This window comes from Scyliorhinus torazame, chromosome 19, assembly GCF_047496885.1.
Source record: "Scyliorhinus torazame isolate Kashiwa2021f chromosome 19, sScyTor2.1, whole genome shotgun sequence".
In the NCBI taxonomy this organism is placed as follows: Eukaryota; Metazoa; Chordata; class Chondrichthyes; order Carcharhiniformes; family Scyliorhinidae; genus Scyliorhinus; species Scyliorhinus torazame.
In genome coordinates, this window is record NC_092725.1 from 67751160 (window position 1) to 67764622 (window position 13463).

Below are 13463 nucleotides of genomic sequence, written 5' to 3' on the forward strand. Positions count from 1 at the left end.
GAGTTAAATTGATGGTGAAAAAAAGCACTTCAAGGTTTCCAACATACTAAAAAAAACTTTTTTTTTAAAATGAAAAGTGCCCAATTCATTTTTATTTCCAATTAAGGGGCAATTTAGCATGGCCAATCCTACCCTGCACATATTTGGGTTGTGGTGGGGAGACCCACGCAGACATGGGGAGAATGTGCAAACTCCACATGGACAGTGACCTGGGACCAGGACCGAACCAGGTCCTTGGCACTATGAGGCAGCAGTGCTAACCACTGCACCACCCTAAAAGAAAGACATTCACATTCTTCTGACAGATCATTTATATTTACATGCTGGGAGAGAGTATAAAAGCTTCCAACACATCAAAGGGAAGATGTTTACCTTCTTCTGACAGATCTTAACAGGGGCTGTTTAGCACAGGGCTAAATCACTGGCTTTGAAAGCAGACCTAGGCAGGCCAGCAGCATGGTTCAATTCCCGTACCAGCCTCCCCGAACATGCGCTGGAATGTGGCGACTAGGGGCTATTCACAGTAACTTCATTTGAAGCCTACTTGTGACTATAAGCGATTTTCATTTCATTTAATTTCATCTTTGAACTTGACATGCTGGGAGAGACCTCAAAGCGTTCCCACACACCAGAGAGTACACTTTAAACTCTAACTTGACACGCTGAAAGAGTTTAATGATTTTGAAAGCTAGAAGGAAGACGTGCCATATGATCTCCATTAAGGGAAAGACTCTCAACTTGAGACCCACCAGCCCAGCCCAAGACTCCCCCAGTTCCCACCTTCCATGAATGACCCCCCTCAGCACCCTGGAGGCAAGCGTAGGGAGAATACTCACCCCGTCAGAGTCCAAGGCACCAGGTCCTCGCTTGTCAGGACCTGCACTACTTCATGCCCGCGGGACTCCCAGCTGGGGGTCGGAACATGCCAGGCCAGATGATTTGGGCTTCCTGCCCGATAATTACATTAAAATGAATGTAAATGGGAATTAGCATGCTCTGGGCAAGAGCCTGATCGGTGCTGGAGGAGCAGACTAGGAGACTCGTAATGGGTTTGATGCCCGGTGAAAATCCCGTTTTGGCCCTCTCATCTGATTCAGCAGGCCATCACGATTCTCACCTGGGCCTAATGGCCCCAGAGAATCGCCACCCCCCCCCCCCCCGAATTCTGATTTTCTCTACTCTTGGGTAGAGAGGATTATGAAGTAATTATTTAATAATCATTGTTCTCAGACTTCAGCAACCCAGTCCTTTTCAAAAGGACTAACACTTGCGCTACTGTGCTCTATTTGAAGAAACATTAATCTTATTCAAGGCGTTGCCAGCAAACTTACAGTCAAATGTTTTATTGGTGTCTCTTTTTCTATCGCAACACTGGATTTCTTAATTTTATTTTTGAATTGTCTTTTTGTTTATCTTTAATATCATTATTTACAACTGACTAAACATCAACCCAGAGTTTTCAGTCAGTGGCAAAGCAATGGCACTTGTTGCTTGCCTTGAAGAAACCTGCGACGAAGATATCTGTGGCATGGATTTCACCTTTCTTGATCTTAAATTTAATTGGGTGCCAAGTAAATGGAATCTCCCGGCAACCAGAAACAGTGAGCCCACCAGACAATGCAAGCAGCCAATCAAACTGAAGGACTCTCATGGACAGGTCAAGAATTAAAATGTACTGATTTTCTTGCATATTTCAAATACATATTAGTGAGTAAAATAAAGATTGGTTTGTAACTGAAATATCATTAATAAACTTTTTAAAAATTGAATTAAGAAACTTTGGAATTATTATAATAAAGAAATTTGCCATTCGACAAATATGGGATCGGTTTTCCAGGACCAGAGAAGTCATTTAGCAAAAGTTGAGACATGGAGGGCGGGATTCTCCACTCCCACGCCGAAGTGGCCACGCCGTCGTGAACGACGTCAAGGTTCACGACGGCGCGGAACGGCCCCGGTCCCGACCGATAGAGGCCCCGACAATGGGCCTGTATCGGGGCCGCGTCATCTACACGCGCCAGGCCTTGTCGCCCGCGTAAAAGCGGCGCCGCATAGATGACATGGCCGGCGCCGCATAACGGACGTCATCCACGCATGCGAGGGTTGGCCGGCGCCAACCCGCGCATGCGTGGTTGCCGTCCTCTCTAAGTCCGCCCCGCAAGAAGATGGGGGACGGATCTTGCGGGGCCGCGGAAGGAAGGAGGTCCTCCTTCAGAGAGGACGGCCCGACGATCGGTGGGCACCGATTGCGGGCCACCCCACATTCCAGGTGAAGCCCGGTGCAGGATACCCCCTCACCCCCCCACAGGCCGCCCCCCCCCCCCCCAGCGTTCACGCACCGCCCACGACTGCAGCGACCAGGTGTGGACGGCGCCGGGGGAACCCGCCGTTTTGGCCTGGCCGCTCGGCCCATCCGGGCCTCAGAATAGCGGGGGTGCCGGAGAATCGCCATTTTCGGTATCTCCGGCGATTCTCCAGCCCGTGAAACTCGACCGGGCCGTTCCCACCGCTTGGGAGAATCGCGCGTCGGACCGGCGTCCCCAGAAATTTTGGCGGCCCAGGCAATTCTCCCAACCGGCGTGGGAGTGGAGAATCGCGCCCGGTATGTCTCATCACTAAGGCATAGCTTAAACAAATTTTTAAAAATAGCAATATTGCAACATAAAAGGAGAAGTATTTGTCAGTTAAATTACTTCTAAAGATGTCTATGGAGACTTCAACAGCACACCCTACAGGGAAGCACTGACAGCAGCTTCTAGATTTCTGTGCTTATGTGCATATGTACGGATGCCGGAAGTTGCTGTTAGTTTCACAGGTGATAGTGAATGGTGGAATTTCACTGTGAAGACAACCAATCTCCATTTTCTTTTGTGTTAACTTAGCCAGCATGAATTTCAACTGCAGTCTCACCAATATTGCTGTAATTATCCCATTTGCACGACCGTTACATTTTAGCTAAATTTTAAAACCTCATTTTGTCGCATTAAAGTTTTTTTAAAGTGCAATATTTTTGTGTCACTATCTTGGTGGTGCACTCACACAAACTTTTCAATTCCAACAACATGCAGCGGGAGTAGGGAAGCAATTCTGCTACACCTCTGGTTCTTAGCATAAATCTAAAATATAGTGTCAAGTTGTGATAGTTAATTGTCATTTTGAGTAGTATGTTATTTTGAGTAGATTATTTTCTAAGATTTGTTTTGGCTTTACACAGTGCATGAAGTATAAAGATGAAGGCTTTTATTTAAGAGATTTTTAACATAAACAAGTAATCAATAAACAAATACCCTAATAAAGCAAATATTATGAGTAACAAATCCTTTGGGATACTAACGCTATGCATCACTATCATTATGAGACTTAAGTATTTGCAAAAGGAAACTGCCTAATTAGAAAAGTCAGGCTCATTAACATTTCCTCCAAAGTGAAATATCCGATGACAGAGATGAAGGGGAGTTTTTTGTGATATGGATCTAGTTTTTAAGATTGGTTAGAATCACGTCAACAGTCCAAAGGCAACCAAAACTGAAAATGAACTACGGGTGATAGACCGAACTGGGCCAAATGTTAAAAGTAGGTGCAGTTTTTATTAACTACTTGTAGTTCTTTAAAAAAATTTTTTTTAGAGTACTCAATTATTATTTTCTTCCAATTAAGGGTCAATTTAGTGTGGCTAATCCACTTAACCTGCACATCTTTGTGTTGTGGGGGTAAAACCCATGCAGACACGGGAAGAATGTGGAAACTCCACAGACAGTGACCCGGGACCAAACCCGGGTCCTCAGCACCGTAGGAAGCAGTGCTAACCACTGCGCCACCCCAACTACATGTAGTTCTTTTAGAGAACATGCTGTGTGATGTTTCTGCTGGCATGGTGATTCTATTTGTATCTATGTCAACTGGACGCAGTGGGATTGAGTTTTAGGACTGCTAACCTTCTCTGCGTTATCAAATAAATGAATCTCTGATTCAAAATAATTCGGTGAACATGCCAAGTTCTTTAAATAACCAAGCGAAGGAAAAAATCCGATGATGATATTTGAAGAGCAAGTTAATTGGTATCGTATGTCAGGAAAACAGTTAATCTGAATGTATCTCATGGCTATTTGTGGGATCTTGATATTCTCAAATTCAAAAGTACTTTATTAACTAGAAAAAGCCAGAGATATCTGGAGGCTGTATAAGTTGCTACATAAATGCAATTTGTAAAACTTACTTATTCAACTTTTGTAGCCACAAATGGTTTATTTTGTAAGATAATACTTTTTTTTAACATAAACTAAAAGATGTTTTTAAAACTTGTAATTGACTTTCAAAGTTCCTATCATCGGAAGGCAAAATAGTGAGCAGATCAATTGACATTAATACACAATAGTTCATTGCTGTTCTCCATGCAGGTGTCCACAAATTCTCAGCATGCACAAGACTTTGTGATTCGCGTAGCTTCACTGCTTCACTCACAAGCTCTGCATCAGTGCACATTTTTTGACATTGCAAAACACGAATAATGCAAGGAAATACAGAGAGTCTTTAACAAAAGTACTGTAACAAAAAACAAATAATGTATGCTGTTTTGGTCAGGAAAGCAATCCCAGAGCAGGGAAAGGAAAGCTATAAAATGCTTACGGTTGACATTTGTGTAAGTAGTAATGTATTAACAAAGTTCTGGAGAAAGTGGGAAATGAGGTCTCTTGAGACACGGAAGCAAAAATAAAGCTCAAGCAGGTTCCTGCACAAGCCACAAGACCGTGTTGAAAGTTCAGCCACATTCTACGTCCAATGGAAGCCCAGATCAGATTTGTCTGAGGAAGGCAGGGTTTGCATGAAGGCGTAGTTCCTGATTACTGGGCATCTCCATCAGAGACTGTTAGTGCACCTGACACTTCAGGGGCATTAGAGGAAAGGGATAGGTCCAGTCTTAGTCCATCGCTTTCCCCTCCAGACCTCTATGGCCACCCAACCACCTCAAAGCGTCCTAGCCCTCTTTCTACCTTGGGCCCTGCCCCCTCCCTGACCTTACCCCCTCGCCCAGGCCCCACCCCACCCCCCTCGCCCAGGCCCCACCCCACCCCCCTCGCCAAAGCCCCGCCCCTCCCTCCAAAACCCCGCCCCTCCCAAGCCCCACCCCTTTCCCAGGCCTCAGAACCTGACCCCCTCCCCCTCTCAGATTTGCGGATTACTTTAAGCAGAGGGACTAAATAAAGGTCAATGTTTAACGAGGGCACAATGCGGAGCTGCTGCAGCAGTCCGATCCGCCACGATGCTGCTGAATGGCGGAGCCGGCGGGAGGGGCTGAATGGCCTCCTCCTGCTCCCACTCTGCAGCTGATCAGCGATCCCTGAGCCTCTGCTCTCTAACCCACCTTCCACTTCCTCTCCCCCCGCACCCGCGCTGATCCACCGACCATTTGACGCTGGTGTGGCTCCAACGCTCAGAGGTCCTCTGATCGCGTCTGGATATCGTGATGACTCGGTGCTCGATTAACCGGGCTGGAGCCGACCCCACAGTGCACCGCGGCGGCAATGGCCGGCGTCCTGAAGAAAGTGAGTGGAGGTCAAAGAGAGAGATAGAGATATATGTGGTAGAGAGGAAAGAGACAACCCATAGAGGGTAAAGAGAGAAATATCGGAGGGAGGAGAAATAGACACGGGAAAGGCAGAGTTGGAGAGAAATAAATATGTAGGAATAGATGGACAGAGTGAAATAAATATCAGGCAATAATTATATAGGGGATAGATAAAGATTATAGAGCAATAAAAATATTTTAGGAAGGCAGAGGCAGAATATATTTTATGGATAGATACTAAAGAAGAATGAGAGAGAGAAAATAATATAGTGAAGAAAAACATGGAGACTGAGGGGAAGGGGATGGATAAACATAGGGGAAAGAATGGAGCGATTGGGTGGAACATATAGGGGGAGCCATCAGTCGGAAAAGAGAAACAAGGGAAAGAGATAATATATGGGGAAGGGAGAGAGAGAGCAATGGGAAGGACATGGAAAGATATTATTGAGAAAAGCAATAGTGGGAGAGGTGGATATGGGAAGAAAGATAGGCATATGGGGAATAGTGGAGACCAAAATATCCTTGAGGAAATTTTAAAATAAAACCAAAATACTGCACATGTTGGAGAGCTAAAATAAAAGTGGTGGGAAAACTCTGGCAGTATCTTTGGATTGAGAAATAGAGTTAATGTTTCAAGTCCAATATGACTCTGGAATCAGAATATATTAATCTTATTTGTTTTCTTTCCTGAAGACAACTGGCTTAGTGGGTCTTGCTGTGGCCCAGAATCCTCATGAGGTGAGCTTTTTGTAATTTTTTGCCTCGAGTTCTGTAACAGGTACAATTCTATGCATTGTGATCTGGAACAGTATTTGTCATTGTGAAATTCTTTACCATAAAGCTGTAAGAAAACAAATATGATTGGAATTCAAACATTCCTTTTGAAAAGTATATTTCATCAGTGTTGAGTAAAGAGAGAGAGAACAACCTTTCTGTTGTACTAAAAATGGCTGTATTGGCTGGTCAGAATAATCCTGGTGGAAAGAACTAATCTATGTGGACAGGCTTGCAGTGAATGAACAATGAGACTTTCAAGAAGCATTTATTCTGTAACTTAATAAGACAATCCATGGGAGAAATATAGTGAGGGGTGCAGAAATTTCGATTTTTTTTTCTCTCCCCACCCCCCCCTCCCAAAACACCTGTCCCCCAACACCTGTAACTGATTAGTAGCATGCTTCCCAGTTAAAGACTGAATTTGATATTTGTATGATATTCAAAAAAGCTAGTTAGTGAATGCTAACAGGATGTTAGAGTTCTGCCCTATGATGAAGATAACGTTTTGTTATATCTAGAATATATTTCTTTGGTGTTAATACAATAATTGTTTGAGTGCTTTCATGTTGGCTTCACCTGCCGATGTTTGAGGTTTAATTTAACGCCGCTGCTAGCTTCATCAAGATCTTAAAGAAAAAGGTTGATTGGAGATACAGTGTGTTAGCTGCATTGTGCAGTGTCAGTGTGGTAAAATGTAAATTTGTGAACACGATTCTTCACTCTCACTGGGAGAGTCAAAGACACTACAAACCAATTTATTTTAAAAACTGCAAAATTACAGCTACCTCTCCATTTATCATCTGCAACTGGGGATCTCTGAAGTTGTCAGGAACTTGCCCAGTAACCTTTTTGAAGGATTGCAGTGAGTTCATACTTGCCACTTGTTTTGGCAATGGATAACTGTGTTAAAAAGTACTTCCTGACATTTTAGCTTCACCCTCTTCATATTTTATCCTCGTACCACTTTGTTTCCCTTTCTCCATCTAACTTGCGCATCTAAATAGAATCTATTGCTACCACCAGTTTTAATCTTAATTATATAACTTGAATAGTCCTTAATTTCAAAGTGGTCCATCAACTGGGAGGCACCAGGAAAGATATTAATGTTTCTTGGCAAAAGGGAAAACTGAAGACAAGTGAACGATGTAAACAGCTATCTGATGGAACTGGCAGGGACTCTCCAGCTGCCTGTCCTGCCTGCCAGAGAAAGTTTGGGAAGACTAAAAGAAGTGAAATAAGCCACAAGAGAGTGAATGCTCCAATGTTTTTTGTATTATTTACTTTCAGAAGTTAAGAATTTTGTACTCCAGAATTCTTACTGTCCTGCAATCCGTCCCTCAGGATGCAGCCTATAGGAAGTATACCGAGCAGACCATAAATGACAGGTTAAACATGGTAAAATCGGTAAGCTGGCTTTATTTAGCTGACTGCATGTTTTTAATGGATGGCATATTGTTTGTCAAATGGATCGGATATGTTTCATTTGAGTATTTATTTCAAGGCCTGTAACTAACTGTCTATTGAAATTCTTAAGCTTTGTAAAACTGATTTAAAAAAAAAAAAAATATATCACTTAACTTATGGCATCAAAATAATTAAGGGTGATGAATGTTGTGCAATGCTTACTTAGACAAAATATTTATTTAAATACTGCATATATATATACAATTGTAGAGATCAAGGTTAATAAAGTGATACCAAAATCTAGAGGCAAAGATATTTAAGGAATGTTTTTTTAAATAGCAATGCTAATTTTCTGGAAACATACTTTACATTCCAGATTGTGAGTGATGCCCAGTCACTCTGAATTTCTTTTCCTGGTTTGTCTTGATTTATGCTGTGTGATAGGTTTAAATTTGTTTCTTACCCCAGCAGTCACACCTGAGGAAGATCAAGACAACATTCAGCTTCGGCTGATAAGTGACAAGTCACATTCTCACCACACAAGTGCCAAGCAATGACCATCTACAACAAGAGAGAATCTCACAATCTCCCCTTAATGTTGACTGGCATTACCATTGCCAACTCCCGAACCTTCAGCATCCGGAGGTTACCATTGACCAAAAACTTAACTGAACCAGCTCTATAAATACTGTCACTACAGAAGCAGGGAATTTTGTGGTGAGCAACTCCACTCCTGACTCCCCAAAACCTGTCCACCAGCCACAAGTAAGGAGTGTGATGAAATACTCTCCACTTGCCTGAATGTGTGCAGCTCCAACAACACAAGAAGCTTGACAATATCCAGGACAATGCAAGCTTCATGATCAGCACCCCATCCAAACATTCCCCACCACCAACGATGTACAGTGGCAGCAGTGTGCGCCATCTACAAGATGCACTGCAGTAATTTGCTAAACCTCCTTCAACAGCATCTTCCAAACCCGTGACCTCTACCATGTACAAGGACAGGGGCAGCAAATGTCTGGGAACATCACCAGCTGCAAATTCCCTTTCACGCCACACACCATCATGACTTGGGAGTATATTGCTGTTCTTTCACTGTCATTGTGTTAAAATCCTGAAACATCCTTCCTACCAGCATTGTCGGTATACCTACGGGAAGCAAGGCTCTATCCAAAGTGTTCTGTGTTATGTATTGCAGGAGCAAGATGTTCAAAAACTAGAAGACAAAATCAACTGTGGGCAGTTAGAGGAAGTCATTTTACAGGTATGTCACTGCTGAAGTATTTAAGGCTGCACATGAAAATCAGTGGAAAGTATTTAGTACAGATTTCTAGCAACAGAAACAACTATCATGTTAGAAATTTCCTCTCAAAATGAAGAGGACTCCATCCTCCAATATCATTGCTGTCATAGAATCAGAGTTTTTACAGCACAGAAAGAGGCCCTTTGGCCTAATGTGCCTGGGCCAGCTATCAAGCACCTATCTAATCTAATCCCGTTTTCCAGCACGGCCTTTGCCTTGTATGCTATGGCATAGATGAGAAGTGCTCATCCAAGTACTTCTCAAAAGTTGAGGTTCCCACCCTTTTATGCAGTGAGTTCCAGATTTCAACCACCCGCTGGATGAAAATATCTTCCTTACATCTCCAAACCACTTGCCCTTTACCTTAAATCTCTCCTGCTTATTGACCCCGCTGCTAAGGGGATTATGTGCAAACTCCACACGGACAGTGACCCAGAGCCGGGATCGAACCTGGGACCTCGGTGCCGTGAGGCAACAGTGCTAACCACTGCGCCACCTTGCTGCCCGAGTTTGTTAGGGATAAACCAGGAAATTAAATCCAGTGAGACTTCAATGGTAGGGAAACTATTGGAAAATCCAATTTGCACCCACAACTCAACAGGTGTGCAGGGCAGGTGGATTGGCCACACTAAATTGCCCCTTAATTGAAAAAACAAATTGGGTACTCTAAATGTATTTTTAAGAAATCATCCTTCTTAAATAATGGTACCACATTAACTGTCATCCAGTCTTCTGGCACCTCTCCTGTGACCAGAGAAGATTTAAAAATTGTCAGAACTACAATCTCTCTTGCCTCCCACAGCTGTTTGGGATACATAATCTGTAACTGGGGATTTATCCACTTTTATGCCCACCAAAATCTTCAATACCCCCTCCCTCAATGTTAATTTGTTCAAGTACATCACAGTCCCCCTCCTTGATATCTATGCCTACCTTGTCTTTCTCCATAGTGTACACCGATGCAAAGTACTAATTTAAAGCCTCACCAATGACTTCTGGCTCCACATAAGATTGCCACGTTCGTCCCTATTTTAAAAAGGATGTCATTCGCTTTCCTTGTAAAATTTTAAAAAACTATTTCAGTAGTGTATTCAGATGACAGTGCTGGTCAAATATTCAACATTCTTTGTATGTAGTGATACAGAATTGTTGACAGGTGGCATCACTTCAGGTTTTATTAAAGGGAAATACTTGGTACATTTGTGACGTGCAAATCTGCCCCACTCCGAGTAACTTAAAAATACCATTGTGCTGTAATGTAGCTGAGAATACAAAATGCGAGGATGGGAGATCTATTTATAGACAGGAGCTTCTCTAGCACAGTGGCCTAAACAGCTGGCTTATACTGCAGAACAAGGCCAGCAGCGTGGGTTCAATTCCTGTTCGGCCTCCCCGAACAGGCGCCAGAATGTGGCGACTAGGTGCTTTTCACAGTGACTTCATTGAAGCCTACTTGTGACAAGCTATTATTATTATTATTATTATTATTATTATTATTATTATTATTATTATTATTATTATTATCTTGAAGGATTTGGAGGAGAAATTTTGAACTGCCAGCAGGGAATGGGTTTAGATATCTGCAGGTACAGGATTTTCTGAGAAGGCAGGTTCTGATCGTCACGCTCCTGCCACCACGGGGGATACAGGACAGGGTAGTTTCCAAACGGGTGGGAGAGGGGAAGGTATCAGATATCTACAAAGAACTTATGGAGTCGTTGGAAACTCAGATAGAGGAACTAAAGGGCAAGTGGGAAGATGCGCTAGGGTGAGAAATAGAGGCATGTCTATGGGCGGATGCCTTAAGCAGGGTTAACACATCCTCATCATGTGCCAAGCTTAGCCTGATACAATTTAAAGTAGTCCACCGGGCACACAATGATGGTGGCCCGGATGAGCAAGTTCTTTGGGGTGGAGGACAGGTCTGCGGGTGCGCGGGAGGTCCAGCAAACCATGTCCATATGTTTTGGGCATGCCCGAAGCCTGAGCAAAACCCTCTAAGCTATGTCCACGATACTTAAAACACAGGTGATGCCGACTCCAGAGGTGGCGATCTTTGGAGTGTCGGAAGAGCCGGGAGTCCGGGGGGGGGAGAGAGGCTGAGGTTTTGGTCTTTGCCTCCTTGGTAGCCCGGAGCCGGATAGTGTTATTGTGGAGGGACTCGAAGCCCCCAAAATTAGAGACCTGGGTTAGTGACATGGTGGGGTTTCTCAGTCTCTAGAAAATAAAGTTCGCCCCGAGAAGGTCAATGTTAGGGTTCGTCCAGAGGTGGTAGCCGTTCGTCGACTTTCTCGGAGAAAATTAAAATGTCAGCAGAGGCAGAAATCTGGGGGGGGGGGGTGCGGTTCGGGTATTGTTTCATTGTTGGGGGTGCGAAGAACGTGATAGGGATGGAAATGTTTTATGTACCATGTTTATGTTGCTGTTATCGTTATTATAAAAACTACGAATACCCTAATAAAATGTTTTTTTTTATAAAAGAGAATACAAAATACTTCCTCATATTAGTTTGTAACCATTTATCCATCTATGCCCCTTTTTAACTTCACTGTAATGCGTAGGTTCATTATTAATTAAAAGAAAAAATTAGAGTACCCAATTCATTTTTTCCAATTTAAGGGCAATTTAGCGTGGCCAATCCACCTAGCCTGCACATCTTTGGGTGTGGTGGCGAAAACCATGCAAGCACGGGGAGAATGTGCAAACTCCACACGTACAGTGACCCAGAGCCGGGATCGAACCTGGGACATTGGCGCCGTGAGGCAGCAATGCTAACCACTACGCCACCATGCTGCCCACAGGTTCATTATTAATGATAAGATATTATAGGATCAAAGAAAAAAAAATTGGAAAGTTTACTCAACGTAGTGATGTTTTTTTTTGAGACAATTGAGTTATTTATCTTGGCAAAATAGCTTTTAGAAGTTGCAAAACGTTTATTTATTTTTCTGGGAGGCTTACAATGGAAAGTGGAATCCTTATCAGATTTGACTTGTGAATGCTAAATATGTTGTAAATATTTCTGGAGGGTGGCAGCAAATAATTTAATCCCCTGATATCTTTCTAAGCTTACCATTTTTTAGACTAAACTAAAGTAGGGAATTTTATTTTATTGGCAGGAGTCGAAAAGCAAAGTTCAATTGAAATATTGAAATGTGTTTGAAATGATATTAGAATACCTTCGGATGCTGATTTATATTTCACTTCCAGGCTGAGGATGAACTTTCTCTGGCATATAAAATGGTCAAGTGGAAACCTTGGGAATCGTTAATAGAAGAAGCCCCTCACAATCAATGGAAATGGCCACTTTAAACGTTATGTAAATTACACTGCTTTATTTGGCAAATCATACTGTCTGTTCTGACAATTTCAACCTGTAAAGATGTTATTAAAATGAATCCCTGAAACAGTCTTTGCTTTGTTTTTATTTTTTCCGTGCCACAATATCTGATGTGAACAGTAAATGCACCTTTTTATTCCTGTGTACATTGCAAAATAATCATCTTCACAATGAAGCAGCATTTCCTTTCTGCCAACTTGCTTCCCTTACTCTTTCTCCAAACTTACTCGCGTGAAGGCATTGACCTCTAGCTGGTTCGGATATACATACCAGTTTCCCTCCGATATTTTGTCCACATTGTAATTCTCTTGTGGACAATGAGCAGTGAGTTTTTGCTGTCATTAACTGTGGATGGCATTGCAGTCAAACCAAATCCTGCCCTAGCTTTATAGCACCCAGATGCACTTAGCGATGCCGAATAATGTTCTGAATTCTGACTTCCCTTTTTTCTCTCAGACTCTAAGCTGCTGGGGGAGATATTGGGATAGTTTTGTTAATCAGTGCTAAATTTGTGGTGTTGAAATGTAGACCTAAAAGTCATGGCCTGCTCCAAATTGGACTGTTTCAATAATATCAGGGAGCTACATGTGCCAACTGTGCTTCCAAGTATAGTATACTGTACTGGGCCTCCCAACATCTAGCTTGGATGCTGCGCTGTCCTGCAGATAACATCCTGGGCAAGAGGTGGAGACAACTTGAAGGGAAAGAATTGCTGCGGACCTAGAAGAGTCTGTCCCTTTCTAACTGCAAATTAAGGTAAGCGAAAACCAAAAAAACCTGCCTACCCTTCTGCATCCAGTTTGACTTTGGGGTGGTAGGCTCCTGATTATCAAGTTTAAGGAGTTAGCTTGTTTTAGTTACTTTTCCAAAACACTTGGAAGTTGCTGTCAGCTGATGTACCTGTGGAGCAAATTGGGTGCTCAGGTCATTCTGGAACCCTTCCCTATTCATTTCGTAATCGAACAAGTGCAATGTGGCATTATCTCTCTCTGGCTTAAGTGCAATTGCAGGTGTTATACCATTAGCCCACCTGAGGTCATTCAACTGTGTACAAATGAAGAATCAAACGT

The 13463-nt window shown here is 42.9% G+C and overlaps 2 protein-coding genes across 4 annotated transcripts in view; one reads left to right on the forward strand and one right to left on the reverse strand.

Annotated features, from left to right (window-relative positions):
- LOC140396191 (ankyrin repeat and SOCS box protein 15-like) overlaps window positions 1-5552 on the reverse strand; it is a 60945-nt gene extending 55393 nt beyond the window's left edge. Inside the window, exon 1 of the mRNA XM_072484462.1 lies at window positions 5405-5552. The gene's annotated coding sequence lies outside the window, so the exon portion shown is untranslated. The remainder of the gene's footprint in view (window positions 1-5404) is intronic.
- Window positions 5150-12465, forward strand: LOC140396192 (NADH dehydrogenase [ubiquinone] 1 alpha subcomplex subunit 5-like). Of its 3 annotated transcripts, none has more exons than XM_072484465.1 (5): window positions 5150-5543; window positions 6260-6304; window positions 7631-7747; window positions 8949-9014; window positions 12173-12325. In XM_072484465.1, the coding sequence occupies exons 1-5, from the start codon at window positions 5523-5525 to the stop codon at window positions 12203-12205; spliced, it is 282 nt and encodes a 93-aa protein (XP_072340566.1). In that variant the 5' UTR covers window positions 5150-5522; the 3' UTR covers window positions 12206-12325. The 3 variants fall into 3 exon arrangements, with proteins under 3 accessions (XP_072340566.1, XP_072340567.1, XP_072340565.1); XM_072484464.1 differs by having other exon boundaries at window positions 5177-5543; window positions 12264-12465; XM_072484466.1 differs by lacking the exon at window positions 7631-7747 and having other exon boundaries at window positions 5176-5543; window positions 12264-12465.
- The last annotated feature ends 998 nt before the right edge of the window (window positions 12466-13463 follow it).